Source organism: Bos indicus, chromosome 10 (genome assembly GCF_029378745.1).
Source record: "Bos indicus isolate NIAB-ARS_2022 breed Sahiwal x Tharparkar chromosome 10, NIAB-ARS_B.indTharparkar_mat_pri_1.0, whole genome shotgun sequence".
Taxonomy (NCBI): domain Eukaryota; kingdom Metazoa; phylum Chordata; class Mammalia; order Artiodactyla; family Bovidae; genus Bos; species Bos indicus.
The window spans coordinates 10,711,393-10,729,926 of record NC_091769.1 but is presented as its reverse complement, the minus strand read 5'-3'; the positions used below and the strand labels follow the sequence as shown (position 1 = coordinate 10,729,926).

Sequence of the window (18,534 nt, the reverse complement as noted above, 5' to 3'; positions counted from 1 at the left end):
TGTACCCAATAAATGCCTGTCAAAGTGATGTTAACTAAATAACTAGGGAAATATTCTTAGGTTTTTTTCAGACTATTATGCCTAAAGATGAATGTATCAAATATTGGTCATTTTGTAAATTGAGAAAATGAGAAAACAGATTGTCTACGTATGATTACACACTTCTACACTTTAAAATCTATTTACCTTTACAGCACTTATAGCTGTATCAAGGGTTGAAATCTCATGGTCCTTGTGAGTGCCAAGCATCTTGTCAACAGCAGAAATTGGGCTTTTGCATGTGTAGCAATATGTGTCAATCTGAGATGTTTTCATTTCCTTTTGTTCCTTCTCCGTGACCAACTCTGATAGTAACTGGTCTTGTTCTGCCATCTCTATGTCCAACTCTTTCTGTTCAGCAGACTTTCTTTGTTCTGCTTCAGTCACAAGTTCATTTTCACTGACATGTTCAAAGGATTCTTTCCCTTGAGATAACACATCTTCAGGGGTGGACTCTGAATACAGGTCTTCTGATAGAGTGTCTTGAGTAACCACTTCATAATTCAGGGATTCAGCAAATTCATACTCATCCTGAACAGGGCTACTGCGGACCCAGTCTTCACTCGGCTCAGGGGGAACCATTATTTGAGGTTCTTCTTGCAGTGTTTCTTGCATGCAAGTTGCACCAGATGCAAATTCTTCCTCTGGGAAGGACACTTGCACTGGGACATTCAGACTGACCTCTGGGTTTGCATTTGCTGCTTCATTAGTCTGACTGCTTGTTTCATCTACTCTCTCCAGGACATGATGAGTGTCTTCAAATGGAACTGCATAGCTTATCCTCTGGGTAACCACTCTCACTTCCTCAGTGATGGGAGCTTTCCTTTGCATGGCTACATTGTCAAGGGTCTCCATGTGGCCTACTGATTCTCCTTCCCTGTAAGCTGCTTTCTGTTTCTCTTCCAGACTCTCCTCCCTGCCAATAGTTGCAAACTTGCCCCAAATTTCCCCTTCTGCAGTTATTGGTTGGTATGAATCATCCTTATCAATTGGCTTTTCTTCGAGACCTTGGCCTTGGTCCTTTTCAGTTACACATGTGTCATGGAGAATGTCATCTTTGAGTATGTACTTCTCAAAATATATTCCTGTTCCATCATCGGTGTCAGAATTTCTGCTTGGAAATGAAGCTTCAGAATTCACACTGTCACCTTCAGAAGCTGTCTCCCCTTCTTTCTTTTTCTCTCCAACTGCTTCTTCATATAGATCTTTGTATAAAAATGCAAGCGCAGGTGGCTCCTCCAGAAGTTCAGGATTGATAGCTTTTGCAGTGGTAGGAAATATCTGGGTTCGTGACAAAACTCCTTCCTCTTCATCAAATAAAGGCATCCCAGGTGACTTTGAGTCCACGTCTCTGTCTGTGCTCTTTGGAGCATCTCTGTCTGTTAATTTTTGGATAACCAAAGACTTTTGGGTCTCTGGGTCAGATAATTTGCTGTAGTCCTTTTCGAGTCCATAGAAACTTTCATCTAATTTCACCAAGTCATATTCATGTTCTAGGGCACCTTCCTCTGAATGTTCTGGGAAAGAGACAGTTTCTTCTGGAACTTCTTTTGATAGTCCTGCCTCTAATTTCCATGGAGCGCTCTGTTTTTCTGGGTCAGGGAAGATGTTATAATCAATCAATGTATATTTTTCAAAGTAATCCTCTTCATCAGGACTTGTGGGCTGATTAAAGGCTAAATCACCAGTTTCTGAGTCTGTGGGTATCTCCTCTTTGGTTGTATGAATTTCCTTTTGTTGGTCTTCTTTCAATGATATAACTTTTATATCAGAATCTTCTAACTTACTCTGTAGTGTTTTATGGCAAGCAACTTCCTCACTCTCATCACGGAGGAGTATAGGCTTAAATGAGATCTTCTCTTCCAAATATTCTAACTTATCTTGCATTTGTTCACTTTCTTCCTGATCAACTGAAGAAATAAATGCAGGAGCATGAATATTCAGTATTTCACAACCTTCAGAAATGATACTGAAGGCACTCTTTTGCTCTTCAGAAAGTCCAGCTGGCTTACTAGTCACTGTAAATTCTTCATCTCTTACGCTTGTGTCTTCAGGCTCCTTAGAAACCACCTCATCAGCACTGATTGTTGATGCATTAGTAATAAATTGAGCATAGTTACTGCTTGCTGAAGGGCATGGTTCATATACTTGGGAATCTTCTACAGCCTCCAAGTGGTGTTTTGAAACAAGAACAGGCTGTTCAAACATTTCAGACGTTTGATCTTTAGATGTTTGAGTAGTATGGACTGTAGGCCTATGTGGAGTCACTTCTGACCATGGTAGTTCTTGTTTCTTCTCTGGACTAACTTCTGGAGATGCTTCTGAAGTGAGTGTTTGAGGTTTCACAGATGACAACAGATATGAAGGTGTTTCTAAGCTCTTTGTTTCGCCAAAAGGACGATCTAAAATCCTTTCAGATTCTTTAGATGGAGAGCCTTGTTTACTTTCTTCTGTGGTACCAACTGAGCCAGCTTTTGGCAGCTCTGACACTATGACCTGTCCCTTTTCTTCACTGTGAGTCACCACATCCCTGCTTGACTTTTCCAGTACCAGGTTTCCTTCCTTAGGTAAAGAGGGCTCATTTATTTCATCATGATAAGGAAGATCCACGGGAAGGAAAGCCTTGGTTTCCTCCACCAAAACTTCACGTTCTTCTAATGGATGTGGTTGACTTCCTACTGCCTTTGTTTCCCTGATTTCAGAGTAAGCCTCTGAGATCGTGGTTTCTAATGTTTCAGCAGCTTCTGTAGTTTTAACTAATGAAAATGGTTGGGTTTCACCCAAAGTAAGATGGAAAGAGATATCTGACTCTTCAGGCGGATGCCCGGCTATACTTATGGAATATGGCTGAATTTCCTGCTCCCTCCCTTCTGAAAATGCATGTGACCGCTCTTCTTTTTCTTCTCCTTTCTCCTCCTCAATAATTTTGTATCTTTCTTTGTGGTCTTCATTTTGATAGACTTGCTGCAGCACAGTAGCAGCTTTTGGTTCTTCCAATTTAACAGGGCTAGGCCCATGTATAATTTTTGCCTTCTCTATTTCATTAATATCTCTATGTTCTAATGGGGCTGCTGTCTCCTGTTTTTCTGCCAGCACCTTCTTTTCTGCCAAAGAATATGATCTCATTCCCAAGTTACCTTTCTCCTCCGCTGGGCTAACAGATCTGAGTTTTACTTCCTCTTCAGAAATTTTCAAGGAAACGGGTTTTGGCATCTCTTTCCCTAGTCTGTCTTCACCGAGATCAATTAAACTGCCTTTAGGTTCTTCGCCTGGCAAAATTATTGACTCCAGCTTCTCTGATTCCTCTGTGATATCTTTACTTGCAAAGCTAGATGAACCTGATTCTGGCTGTTGTGGCACCTTATCTGTTGCATCAACTAAAAAGAGTGTTTTTTCTTTTTGATCACTTCTTGGCTCTTCTTTAAGAATAGAAATATTCCATTTAGATCGAGGGGAGATTTCTGGCTTCTGGAGTCTTTTACTGTCAGTGACATGAAGAGGAACAGCATTTTTGGCTTCTTCCATAATGGATTTTTCACCCATGGGAGAATCAGATTGAATTCTAAGATGTCCCTCGCCATCAGCAGAAGTAACTACTGAGGTCAGGTCCATTTCTCCTGAATAGTCTAGGACTTCTTTCTTCCCATAATCATCACTAGATGCCTCAAAATTGGATTTTGGCTGTGGCGAAACTTCTACATCTGATAACAATGCAGGTTTTTCTTTAAAATCTTGATGCTCACCAGATTTAACTAAAGAACCTGCGGATTCTGAAGCAGTTTCACGTTTGGCCTCTAGGAATAGATGACTCACTGGCTTCTCAGTTCCATGAACGTCAGCTGGAACAGGACCTTCAGAATCTATCACAGTCACTGTTTTTTCTTCAGATGGGCTGGGCTGAGCTTCTAAATCTTCTTTTTCAGCAACTTTGTTATCTAGAGTGCTTGATCTAAAAAAGAAACTGGACACCCATGATGTGAAAGATGAAATTCCTTTCTTTCCCTTTTCCTCAGAGATGCTTGGCTCCACTGCCTTCTGCTGCTTGGGCGGCTTTTGTATCACCTCAGGTGACTCTAGGGGTTGAGGTTCTTCATTTTCTTGGGTTGAGGAGAGTGGTTTTATTTGTGTGGGTGCTTTCACTTCGGATGGTGGTTTCCCTCTCTCATTAGCATCATCTGCAACCTTTGGCTGAACCACGTTGGATTCTTCTAATGGCTTCTCTCCAGGCAAAGGGGATATACGGCCATGTGCTTCTTTTTCAACGCCCAGTGCAGGTTCTGCCTCTTCAGCCAAGGCACGGGCAGCTTTGACAAGAGAGGGAGGAGTTTCTGATTTGACTTGTTCCACTGATGGGCCAGACACTGGTTTCTGGAGGCCTCCTTCATAAGGTGTTTTGATTTCTTCCTGGCTGCCTTCTTTGCAAGGCCTGGAAATTTCTGTGTTTGCTTTCTCCACTACCAAACTTTCACCCCCAACAAAAGAAAGGGTCTGCTTCCCTTCTGCCTCACTTCTCTCCACATTTCCAGCTGGAACTAAAGATTTTGGTTTGGGGGCCAGCTTTATGTCTTCAGAAGAGTAAGTTTCAGTTGCTAAGGTCTCTACATTATCACGGGAGGTATCGAGAGTAGACACTGGTTCTTGGAATGCTATGTGAGGTTCTTCTGCAGAAGGTGGCAGAATTTGCTTTCTGATTTCAGGCATGTGATCTTTCTCTGGCAGAGCAGGTTTGAGCTGCCCTGTCATCAGATCATTGGTACCAGAATGATCCAGCTGCACAGATTCCATGGCTCTTTCTTCATGATGACTTACCAAGTCTTCTTCTGGCTCTTTCAGCATCCAGTTTTCATCCTTTGGAGAAATAAGGGCCTCTTTCATGTGTGTTTCTCTAACATTTGTAGGTTCAGTTGTCATAAATAATTTTGATTCTTCCAAAGGCAAATTTTCTTTCATAAACAAAACTTGTTTAATACCCAGGTCTTGTTTATCTGCAAAAGACCTGCTTATTTCAGGTAATGTAGCAGCTTGATCTGAAACAAATGCTTCTTCAGGCTTCTGTTGCACGAAGAGGTCAGAAGAAGTGATATTTGATGGCTCTGTTATACTCTGCAGTACATGAAATGAATTTGGTTGGTCAGTTTCATTTGGCTTAGTTACAGTATCTTCTGTCTCTTGCGCCTTCAAATTTCCTGCTGGCTGTAATGGGCTTATTTCTTGTTTTTCTTCTTTTTTAAAGTCAGCTGAACGGTTTAGCTCTTCTGATAATCCTTTTGAGGATAAAGTGTGTGACTGAAATTCTTCTAGGCTGTCTCCTTCAAGTTGAGAGGTAAATGCTTCCCTTGATCCTAAGCTAACTACCTTAGCAGAGAGAGATTTCATTTCTTGAATCTGAGGTTCCTCCCTAAGGTATGAAGACACCTCCAAAATTTCGGGAATTGTAGTTGACACATGGAGTTCCCTGTTTTCCTCTTTTCCTTCTCCTCTGCTCCTGAGCTCGGGTAGGCCCTTTTCTAAGGCAGAATTCTCTGTTTCAGGTAGGGGAGATTTTATATGTTCTGTCTGTATGGATCCACTTTGCCTATTTACATCACCAGCGAATTCTGAGCCAGCATTTCCAGTATCAGGGAATTCTGATACTGGATGTGTCTTGTCTCTCTTCTCAGGTTCCAAAGACAGCTGTGCCAGAGCAAGACCTGCTTTTTCTGACCGGAAATCTCCCTGAATTACAGAGGGTGTCTCTACTGCCTGTTCCCTCTTATCACCACTGAAGGTTAAGAATGTTGAAGCTAAGTCTTCTGATGTTAAATGTTTCAACTCAGGAACAGAACTTGCTGTCACCTCATCTTTGCCTTTTGGGACTATATATTTGGGTGCAGGTGACATGTTCTGTGAGGAAGGAAGTTCAGTTTCTGTTTTCTTTATCTCACCACCTAGGCTGAGCGAAGGCACATGTTCAGGTCCTGACATCTCTGAGGCAGACACAGAAATTTTTTTCTGTGATAAATCCAAATATTCAGAGTCGAGAACTGTGGGAAATGAAAGATCTTGTTTGTCTTCCACCCTTGCTTCCTTTGATACATCTGAATGCTGAGAAGACAAAGTCTTGGTTATTGCCAACCCAGGTTTAATGTCTTCAGTCTCTACCTTTGACAAAACAGAATGCTCTGATATAGAGGATATGCTTGCAGGTAAATCAAATTTAATTTCTTTCTCGACTTCTGACCAAGCTGGATATTGTGATGCAGCAGTTTCAGTGGGAGACGGACTAGCTTTGATTGCTACCTTGTCTTCTTTAAAAAGTGAATGCTCATCTACAGGTGGTAAACCACTTCCTAATTCACTCTTTTCTCCTTTTGTTAAGACTGGATGTTCTATAGGGGTGGTAAGAGGTAAATTTGTTGGGATTTCTTCTTTTGCTAATTTGGTTAAGTTTGAATCATGCTTTGTCTCAGATGTTGCGGTTATTGAAGAACTGGGTTCGATTTCTTTCTTTATTTCTTCTGACAAAGCTGAAAATTCAAATTCTGGTACAGGTGGTCCATGCTCAACTTCCTGTTCCACTCCTGGTGAAGCTGAACGCAGCACTCTAGGTGTACCAGTTACTTTAGAATCAAGTTTCACTTCTGTTTTTACCACTGATGAAATCTCAGGTCTAGATAAAGATGTTTCCTTTAGAGGTGAATATGGCTTCGTTACTTCAGGCTCCTTCTCTGACAACCTTCTCTGTTCTAGTTCAGATGTCACAGTTGGAGCTAAATTGGGTTTGACATCCTTCTTTGGCTCATCTGCCAAGTCAGGCAGAACTGAATCTTTCATCCCAGAGTCTGGGACATTTGGAGGCTGAGGCTCCATTTCTTGATCCTGCAATACATGTGCTATAGCTTCTTGAGAATCAGGCACAATTTCTTCCTTACTTTCAACTTTTAACAAAGCCATCTGTTCATCTGCAGATTTTGGAGTGAGGGATGTTTGGGGTTCTTGTTCTTTCTTAATTGCGTGTACTGAATCAGGTGAAACTGAACACTGAGATGCTGGCAAAACAGGTTTGGTTTCTTCCTTTACTGTGGGTACTTCCTTTACTGCAGGTGCTGCAGCTAGCGATGAACTAGACTTGGTTTCTCCCCTCTCTGAATCACTGGTTAAACTTGGTGGAATCGAGTCTTCAGGCTCAGGTTCTAAATACGTTTGTGTTCTCTGCTTCTGTGCCAGAATGAGATATTCAGATACAGATGCTGATGTTGTTTGAGCATCGGGCTTAATTTCTGCTTTCTCTGCTTCATTTGTTGAAGGGAGCTGACTCAAGTCTTCAGGTGCAGACACCGAAGGTTCAGCTCTTTGCTTCTGTAATGAACTTAGATGCTCAGGAACAGGTGTAGTCGTCGTTGGCGCAATTTCTTCCTCATCTGCTTCTGAGAAGCGGGGATATCCTGATGCAGCCATTGCAGTTAACAGTGAATCAGGCTCAATTTCCTTTTTGTTCATTTCTGGGATCCTATATGGTGGGATGGAAGCCTGTGACGCTGAGTCTGGAGAAAAAAGTTCCGTTTCCTCCGTGTCTTCATCGGACAAAATAGTGTGTTCAGACGGTGATGTTAAACATATTGGAGAATCACACTCAAATTCTCTCTTCCCTGTTGTTGCATAGGGTGGAAATGAGAATTCTGACACAAAAGCCGAGTCTGGAGAAAAAGGTCCGATGTCTTCTTGCTCTTCTTCTGAGAAAATCATGGGGGAGGAGGAACCTTTTAGATTTAAAGGGGATGTGTGGACAATTTCTTCCTCCTGTGATTCGGGTGTTGCATATGGTGGTACTGAAAGTTCAGAAGCAGAGGTGGAGGAGGGTGTGTACCGCTCCATTTCTACCGTCTCTTCTTCCGAGAGGACCACGTGATCAGGTGGGGCAGCTGAAAGTCGTGGGACCTGGCATTCAGGAGTCCCCTCAGTTGTGGATGGTGGGAGGAAGCCTTCAGGTAACAAGGCCACCTCTGGGGTATAGAATCCAGCGTCTTCCTTCTCTTCTTCTAACACAGTCTTGTGCTCAGAAACACCTTCTGATTTCAAAAGGGAGACATCATCAATTATGTTCTTTGGGGATTCCTGTCTTACATTTGGTGGGACTGCATTTTGGAAGGTCAGTGCTGAATCTCGTGTGACACCCTCATTTCCTAGGTTCTCTTCTTCTGACAGGATGGCATGTTCAGATGTCACGGCTGAAAGCAGTGGGGCCTGGCCTTCAGAAGTCCCCTCAGTTGTGTGTGGTGAGACAGAACGTTCAGAAAGAGAGGCCACCTCTGGGGAACACAGCCCAGGGTCTTCATTCTCTTCTTCTGACAGAATCAGGGGCTCAGAAACACCCTGTGACTTTAATGGGGACTTAAGGTCTACTGTTTTCTTTGGTGACTCTTCTGTTGCCTGAGAGGGAACTAAATATTCAGAAGCAGATGTGGAATCCGGCGTGTAATGCCCACTTTCTGAGGCCTCTTCTCCAGACAGGATCATGGGTTCTGGTGTAACTGCTGAAAACAGTGGGGACTGGCATTCAAGAGTTTTCTCAGTTGTGGAGGGTGAGACAGATATAGAAGCTGAAGCTGGGGAAGAAGGCTCAAATTTATCGTCCTCTTCTTCTGACAAAACTGCATGTTCAGATACAGCTTTCACATGAGGTAAAGAAACTGGCTCAGCTTCTTGCTTCTCTAGTTCATAGTTCCAATCCTGCGGGGCTGAATACTCTGACACAAAAGCAGAATCAGTAGAAACAGACTCATTTTCCTCTCTTTCTTCCTCAGACAAGGTGACATGTTCAGGTGTTGAAGTTGTCAGTAATGGCAGAAGGGTCTCCTCTTTTTCCTCCACTTCAGGGGCCAAGCGTGGTGGGAAGGGCTCCTCAGAAACTGATGGACTTTCTGGGTAATCAAATTCTATGATCTCTTCTTCTTCCACTAAGTTAGAATCTTCAGGTTCAGGGGTAGCAGCCATTGGTAGAGGCATTTCTATTTCTTCCTTCTCTGGTTCCTCTAACACTAGAGGTTCAAAAAGAGAAATGGATGGCTCGGGCACAGTTTCTCCCTTCCCTCCTTTGATGATGAGATGAGGAGGGGTCAGTTGGTCAGTGACTGGTTCTACCCTTTCCCGAGAAGTCAGATCCAGCTTGTCTCTCTCAGGGCTGAAATCTTCCTGGATAGAGGCTGTCAGACCTGGTGCACCTGATTCCAGAGAACCCTTCTCAGCCTCTAGTGAAATGGAATGGTCAACCGAAGACATGTCTTCCGTCTTCACTTCATCCAGTACAGGCGGTGAGGCTGAAGAGTCAGGCTCTGCAATTACTATTTCTTGTGAATCAGCCTCAGATTCTTCCTTTGCAGTTTCCAGGAACGCGGCTACAGATGTATCGGGTGTGAGAAAGGAAGGCTTCATTTCACGGGGCTTTGCTTCATCAACCAGCAGTCGTGGCACTACCCGAGGAGGGCTGAGCTGTGATTCCCGTTCTGCTATGGCATGACTTGTATGAGAGGAAGCTGTGTGCTGGGCGGCAGATGCAGCCCTTAAGGGAAAATCATCGTAAGTTTTCTTCTGATCTTCATGACTGAATAAGGAGGTCAGGGACTTTGATCCTTTGGAGAACGCATCTCTCCAGGGTGGAGCAAGCTCTTTTACTTTAACATCTTCTATGCTTTGGGCTACTGACTTGCCTGTTTTGGAAACTACTTTAAGATCACGATTGCCTGACTCTGGCTCTAGACTAATGGATGCTTCTTTCCCCTTCCTATAATGGATTTCTTTAATGACATAACCCTTTGGCAATGTTCCATAAAACTGCAGAGGAATTAATTCTTCTTTAACAGAATTGAACATCTTGATTTTATACTGTACTGTTCCTATGTAGACTGGCCTTAACACTAGGGGCTTGTACTCTTTGTATATTGCCCCCGTAATGGGAGGTGTACTTGAGGTGCTCTTCTTTTTTCTCATCTTATCATAAGCGCCAGTAGATGACTTGTCTTTCTGGGTGGTTAGTTCCTGACTTTCTGAAATTAAAGGAGTACTTGTTTTGTTTGCAGGAACATCTTGGGATTCGAAAGAATTTCTCTTTTTGTTGCCTTTCCGACGCAGAGATGGTGAGCCATGCTTTGACTTAGGCTTTCTTTTCCGAACTTTTTTAACTTCATCCAAGATAAAGGAAACATTTCCTGGAGGAGAATTCAGAGTCGACCCTTCCAGACTACACACACCAGACGTCTGACTTTCTTCTGAGGCCCAAGGAGTGGAAGGCCTACTTGAACTGGTCTCCCAGGTGATACCACTATCTTCCTGTTGAACTGTTACCATGGAAAAGGAGGGGTCAGATATGATACATTTCTTCTCGGTCTTGCCCTCTTCATCCTGGTCTGATAACCTGCAGTAAATGATAATATTATTGACAATTTACATATAGTAATAACATCTTAATTACATATTAAATAATAAGTAAAGATCCCATTTTTACTAGGTAAAGGATTAATGTGAAGTTAAAATATACAGATAAATGATGCCATCCATACCGAAAACCGGGACACACACAAAATAAAGTCTAAGAATTGAAGTCAGGATACCAAATACAATAACACATCCCAAACTGGAATGAAATCAATATTCTGCAAAGGTAAAAAAAAAAAAAAAAAAAAGCTAACGCTAAATTCACCACCTTTGGGACTTACCCCAGTGGTTCTCCAGTGGTTAAGACTCCATGCTCCCAATGCAGGGGGCCTGGAGTTTGATCCCTGGTCAGAGACCCAGATCCCACATGCTCCAACTAGGGATCTGAATGCCACAACTAAGACCCTGTGCAGCCAAATAAACAAACATTTAAAAATAAAAAAATAAAAATAAATTCACCACCTTCGCCTATCACCCTATCAGACAGTGAGCCTCTTGTGACTCCTCCAGCCCTTCAGACTTGCTATTATCTACATGACAACAGTCACCAGGACCTTCATAATGGCTCTTCAATCTGTGGCTCCGTGTTACTGTTATCACTACTGTGACCCAGCTTTTTATCACATCACTCTGCCATGGACTATTTCATTAGCTTCCTAACTGGTCAGCTGATATCACATTTACCTCCCACCCTCCTCACACCCTCAATTCATTCTGCCTATCTTTTCAGACCAATTTTACTAAAAATGGTCATCATGCCACTTCCTGCTCAAAAATGTCAGTAAATGCCTCATACCTGTAGAAAAATTAATTCAAGATACTTAACTCTCTGATCCTTACCTGCCCTTCTTTCCAAGTATCCACTTCCACCCTACGCCTACCTGATACATTTCTGTTTCAATTAGATAACTCACTGTCTAGTATATCATAGGAACTGTGAGTCAGGGCCATGAGGAAAAATAGTGAATACAGATACATCACAAAAAAACAGCAGCCTACTGTGTTGTACCTGATTGATCTGTAAACCAGGGGTCACAATAGAATCTACCTTATGGGATTGCTGTGAGGATTTAATTCAGTAACACACACAAAATGTGCCTTGCATGTAGTTCAGTTCAGTTGCTCCGTCATGTCCAACTCCTTGTGACCCCATGGACCGCAGCACGCCAGGCTTCCCTGCCCATCAACAACTTCCGGAGCTTACTCAAATCATGTCCATTGAGTCAGTGATGCCACCCAACCATCTCATCCTCTGTCATCCCCTTCTACTCCTGCCCTCAATCTTTCCCAGCATCAGGGTCTTTTCCAATAAGTCAGTTCTTCACATCGGGTGGCCAAAGTATCATGTCTTCCATACAATCCTTGGGTCAAAGGAGCCTGCTAAGTTGCTTCAGTCACATCCGACTCTGCGACCCTATGGACTGCAGCACACCAGGCTCCTCTGTCCCAGGATATCCCAGGTAAGAATACTGGAGTGGATTGCCTTTTCTTTCTCCATCATAGGAGCCTAGGCATGGTCATACTCAATTGGTTTGGAGAGATGGTGTTCTTGGACTAACCCTCAAGAGGTAGCTGGCTTTGGGTCTCCCTTTGAAATGCCATTGGGCCTGTCTTGGACTTCACAGCACTCTTTTCTGGAATTTTCTTACACCACCCCACCTCCCCACGCTCATGCCATTCCTCCATCTATAATTCTTCCCCACCAAAAACTAGCTTTCCTGCATATTTAAATTCTATCTACTCTTCAAGGCTTAGTTTTAAAATCTCCAGTGTTACCAACCCTGACCAATTCAGCAGCCTGACCAGTTCAGCAGTTATATATCCTTTAAGTTAAAGATTGATATAAATAGAAAACTACTGACTGGCTTAAACACAATTTTTCTACAACAAAAAAATCTATGCTCAAAAACCACTAAGCGTAAGTATTAAATTAAACCACTTCAAAAAAACATACATGATTAAATTCAGGTTTCTTACCAATAATTCTAGGAATCAGCAAACTAAGATAGACTGGAATGGATGAATTTAACACAGATGACCATTATATCTACTACTGTGGGCAGGAATCCCTTAGAAGAAATGGAGTAGCCATCATAGTCAACAAAAGAGTCCGAAATGCAGTACTTGGATGCAATCTCAAAAGTGACAGAATGATCTCTGTTAGTTTCCAAGGCAAACCATTCAATATCACGGTAATCCAAGTCTATACCCTGGAACAGTAAAGAGGCTGAAGTTGAACAGTTCTTTGAAGACCTACAAGACTTCCTAGAACTAACACCCCCAAAAGATGTCCTTTTCATTATAGGGGACTGGAATGCAAAAGTAGGAAGTCAAGAAAACACCTGGAGTAACAGGAAAATTTGGCCTTGGAGTACAGAATGAAGCAGGGCAAAGGCTAATAGAGTTCTGCCAAGAGAACACATTGGTCAATGCAAACACCCTCTTCCAACAACACAAGAGAACACTCTACACATGACATTACCAGATGGTCAACACCGAAATCAGATTGGTTATATTCTTTGCAGCCAAAGATGGAGAAGCTCTATACAGTCAGCAAAAATAAGACTGGGAGCTGACTATGGCTCAGATCACGAACTCCTTATTGCCAAATTAAGATTGAAATTAAAGAAAGTGGAGAAAACCACTAGACCATTCAAGTATGACCTAAATCAAAACTCTTATGACTATACAGTGGAAGTGAGAAATAGATTTAAGGGACTAGATCCCATAGACAGAGTGCCTGACGAACTATGGACAGAGGTTCGTGACATTGTACAGGAGACAGGAATCAAGACCATCCCCAAGAAAAAGAAATGCAAAAAAGCAAAATGGCTGTCTGAGGAGGGCTTACAAATAGCTGTGAAAAGAAGGGAAGTGAAAAGCAAAGGAGAAAAGGAAAGATATACCCATTTGAATGCAGAGTTCCAAAGAATAGCAAGGAGAGATAAGAAAGCCTTCCTCAGCAGTCAATGCAAAGAAATCGAGGAAAACAATAGAATGGGAAAGACTAGAGATCTCTTCAAGAAAATTAGAGATATCAAGGGAACATTTCATGCAAAGATGGGCTCAAGAAAGGACAGAAATGGCAGGGACCTAACAGAAGCAGAAGATATTAGGAAGAGGTGGCAAGAATACACAGAAGAACTATACAAAAAAGATCTTCACGACCCAGATAATGACGATGGTGTGATCACTCACCTAGAACCAGACAATAAACTGTGGAAAATTCTGAAAGAAATGGGCATACCAGACCACCTGACCTGCCTCTTGAGAAACCTGTATGCAGGTCAGGAAGCAAAAGTTAGAACTGGACATGGAACAACAGACTGGTTCCAAATAGCAAAAGGAGTACGTCAAGGCTGTATATTGTCACCCTGCTTATTTAACTTCTATGCAGAGTACATCATGAGAAACACTGGGCTGGATGAAGCACAAGCTGGAATCAAGATTGCCAGGAGAAATATCAATAACCTCAGATATGCAGATGACACCACCCTTATGGCAGAAAGTGAAGAACTAGAGCCTTTTGATGAAAGTGAAAGAGGAGAGTGAAAAAGTTGGCTTAAAACTCAACATTCAGAAAACTTAAGATCATGGCATTCGGTCCCATCACTTCAGGGCAAATAGATGGGGAACCAGTGGAAACAGCAGCAGACATTATTTTGGGGGGCTCTAAAATCACTGCAGATGGTGACTACAGCCATGAAATTAAAAGACACTTACTCCTTGGAAGGAAAGTTATGACCAACCTAGACAGCATAATAAAAAGCAGAGACCTTACTTTGCCAACAAAGGTCTGTCTAGTCAAGGCTATGGTTTTTCCAGTAGTCATGTACGGATGTGAGAGTTGAACTATAATGAAAGCTGAGTGCCCAAGAATTGATGCTTTTGAACTGTGGTGTTGGAGACGACTCTTGAGAGTCCCTTGGACTGCAAGGAAATCCAGCCAGTCCATCCTAAAGGAGATCACTCCTGAGTGTTCATTGGAAGGACTGATGTTGAAGCTGAAACTCCAACAGTTTTGAGTTTTGGCCACCTGATGCGAAGAGCTGACTCATTGGAAAAGACCCTGATGCTGGGAAAGATTGAGAGCAGGAGGAGAAGGGGACGACAGAGGATGAGATGGTTGGATGGCATCACCGACTCAATGGACATGAGTGTGAGTAAGCTCCGGGAATTGGTGATGGACAGGGAGGCCTGGCGTGCTGTAGTCCATGGGACTGCAAAGAGCCCGACAGGACTGAGCAACTGAACTGAACTGAACTGAGTGCAGCACTTTAACAGCCTCATCTTTTAGGATTTGAAATCCTAACTGGAGGTGATGGGATTCCTGCTGAACTATTTCAAATTCTAAAAGATGAGACTGTTAAAGAGCTGCACTTGATATGCCAGCAAATCTGGAAAATACAGCAGTGGCCACAGGACTGGAAAAGATCAGGTTTCATTCCAAACTCAAAGAAGGGCAAGGCCAAAGAATGCTCAAACTACTGCATAATTACACTCATTTCACCTGCTAGCAAAGTAATAAAATTTTATTTTATTGAGTCTAAGTGCTAGAAATACATAAAAACTCAGGAAATTCAGAGTCTAACACGGAGACAGAACTAAACATTTTAATAGAGTGGTGTTAGTTCACCTACAGAAGATAGGCAAGATACAGCAAGACCATAAGGAAGGGAAGACCACAGAGGAAAGATACTTATATTGGAATTTTAAGAAGACATAGGAGTTTGCCACACGGATGAGGAGTGGTGGTCGTACAAGGATGGGAAGGTGAGTCCAGGAAAATGTCACAGAATATTAAAAAGCATACTTACGAATAAAGCAGTTTGGCTCACCAAGAAACCCAAAGTTTTCGGGGATGTCTGGATTACTGGACAGGAACAAAGGAACAGAAGGATAATAGAGCCAATAGGATCAGAGAATAACTATATTCGTATGTGTAAAGTCATAGTTAAGTATTCAAATTACACTCAGCATGAAGAAACTATTCTCTTAACAGGAGATCAATGGTTCCCATAGAGTTCAGAAGGGTTTGTTACTCAAGAACACAAGTGCTCTCATCTGTGCAAAGATAATATATACAACAATGTTCTATAATTAACAGTATTGGCTATGAACATGATCTTATTCATTCTCCTCTGATTCTCACAAATCAACCTTCTGATTATTACTCAGCTTCCCATGCAGATTTATCTATGAGAGTGAGAAGAAATATATCTTAATGACCTGGGGAGCTCACGTCCTTCCTTCTTTCAGAGTTGTGCAAGGAGAAGGTTCAACAGATCTGAGTCAGATCCAGGCCAAGAACAAATTGATACCCGAGCTGAGTGCCAAAGACTCCTTCTTCCTTTTGAGGATAAACTTTATCTGATTTCCTTCTGTTCTTATTTGTTAACAGAAATTTTTCATAATGAATGAATGTTATATTATACAACTTTAATACAACTATAAAGATGACCATATTTATTACTCTGTTAATGTAGTGAATTACAATGATTGATTTCCAGATAATCAAAGCAACCCTGAACTCCTGAAATTACTTCAATATGGTTGTGATGTATCATATTTTTCATATTAAAAAGCTGAATTTTGTTAAGAATTTTGCTCCTGTGTTCATGAATAATTGGCCTGTAATCTCCTTCCTTACAATGTGCTTGTCAGGTTTTTTTAATCAAGATTGCGCTGCCTCTTGTAATAATCAGAACAGGCTAAACATTTGCTATGTTAGGACCACACGTGTCCCCAGATCCAGTTCTTTCCCTGTGTCTGGTTTTACAAAGGCTGAGGATAACCGCCGTCCCCCACCCTACCCCCCAAAAATATTGTGCTGCCTCAAAGAACAAATTGGGAAGTGTTCTCTCACTATTCTCTGGAAGAGTTCATGGAAGATTATATTATTTCTCCCTTGAGTGTTTGGCAGACTTTACTGATAAAGTCATCTGAATCTGTAGTCTTTGCTACGGTAAGGTTTTAATTAGCAATTTATTTAATAGTTATGTGACTACATGGAATTTCTTTTGTGTCAGTTTTGATATGCTGCATTTTTCTGAGAATTGACATATTTAACCTAAATTCTAAAAACCACTGGATTAAATTTGTTCACAGTATCCTCTCAGGCTCTTTTAAGTTTTTGTAAGATCTAAAATTGTGTCCATTTTTTCAATTCTGATTTGTGTCTCCTCTTTGTTCCCTGTATCTGTAACTTTGGTCTGTGTCTTGTTTGTTCATGTGTTTTTAGATTCCACATATAAGTGAAACCATACAGTACCTGTCTTTCTCCGTCTGACTTATTTCATCTAGCATAATACCCTTTAGGTCAATCCATGGTGTTGCAAATGGCAAGATTTCATTCTTTTTATGGCTGGGTAATATTCCATTATGTATACCACATAATCCACATCTTTATTTGTTCATCCATTAATGGGCACATAGGTTGCTTTCATATCTCAGCTATTGTAAATAAAGCTGTAATGAACATAGGGGTACAGATATCTTTTTGAACTGGTGTTACTTTTTTCTTTTTCAGATAAATACTGCTGGATTTGTGGAGTAGAACTGCTCGATTGTATGATAACTCTATTTTTAATTTTTTGAGGAACCTCCACACTGTTTTCCTTAGTGACTGCACCAATTTACATTCCCACCAACAGTGCACAGGGGTTCTCTTTCCTCCACAACCTCACCAGCACTTGTTTATAGTCTTTTTGATACTAGCCATTCTGATAGGTGTGAAGTGACACCGCACTGTGTTTTTGATTTGCATTTCCCTGATGATGTGTAATGGTGAACGTCTTTCATGAGCCTACTGACCATCTGAATGTCTTCTTTGGAAAAATGCCTATTCAGATTCTCTGCCCACATTTTCTTTTGTCCACGCTATGCAACATGCAGGATCTTAGTTCTCTAAGCAGGAACTGAACCCATGCCTTCCACAGTGGAAGCAGAGAGTCTTAACCACTGGACTGCCAGGTTAGTCCCCTCTGCCTATTTTTTAAGCTAGTTGTATAGTCTGTTTTTTTGATGTTGAGTTGTATGCATTCTTTATATATTTTGGAAATTAACCTCTTATCAAATATATCATTAACAAATATCCTCTCTCATTCACTAGGTGGTCTTTTCATTTTATTGACAGTTCCCTTGTGATTTTTAGTTTGATGTATTTTTGCTTTTGTTTATTTTTGTTTTTGCATTTGCTTATTTTTGTGTTTCCTTTGCCTGAGGAGACACACCAAAAAGTATTGTTAAGGTCAATGTCAAAGAGCATGCCTGCATGCTAAGTCACTTCAGTCGTGTCCAACTCTTTGCGACCCTATAGGCCACAGCCTGCCAGGCTTCTCTGTCCATGAGATTCTCCAGGCATGAATTCTGGAGTGGGTTGCTATGCCCTCCTCCAAGGGATCTTCCTGACCCAGGGACCAAACCCACATCTCTTATGTCTTCTGCATTGGCAGGCAGGTTCTTTACCACTATTTTTTACCACTATTGCCACCTGGGAAGTCAAAGGAGCATACTGCTTATGTTTTCTTTTAGAAGACATATGGTTTCAGGTCTTATATCTAATTCTTTAATCCATTTGAGTTTATTTTTGTATATGGTGTGAGGAAGCAGTCCAGTGTGATTTTTTTGCATGTAGCTGTCATTTTCCCAACACTATTTATTAAAGAGGCTGTCTTTTGCTCATTATATATTCTTGCCTCTCGCATCATAGAGTAAATGACCATATGAGTTTATTTCTGGGCTCTCAGTTTTATTCCACTGATCTGTGTGTCTGTTTTTGTGCCAGTAGCATATTGTTTTGATTTCTATAGCTTTGTAGTATAGTTTGAAACCAGGGCATGTGATATCTCCAGCTTTGTTCTTCTTTCTCAAGATTGTTTTGGCTATTCAGGGTCTTTCATGGTTCCACACAAGTTTTAGAACTATTTTTTCTAGTTCTGTGAAAAATGCCATTGGTATTTTGATAGGAATTATACTGAATATTGATAGTAATTACATTGTAGGTTGCTTTTGGTAGTATGGACATTTTAACAATATTTATTCTTTCAATTCATAAGCATGGTGTGTCTTTCCCATCTGTGTTAT

The 18,534-nt window shown here is 41.5% G+C and overlaps 1 protein-coding gene and 1 pseudogene across 1 annotated transcript in view; one reads left to right on the top strand and one right to left on the bottom strand.

Moving 5' to 3' along the window:
- The window catches only part of CMYA5 (cardiomyopathy associated 5), a 98,154-nt gene that overhangs the window by 43,519 nt on the left and 36,101 nt on the right, over positions 1–18,534 (bottom strand). Inside the window, exon 2 of the mRNA XM_070796880.1 lies at positions 187–10,429. Coding sequence (XP_070652981.1) covers positions 187–10,429 — 10,243 coding nt within the window. The remainder of the gene's footprint in view (positions 1–186; positions 10,430–18,534) is intronic.
- LOC139185497 (small nucleolar RNA SNORA72) lies at positions 16,130–16,245 on the top strand (annotated as a pseudogene).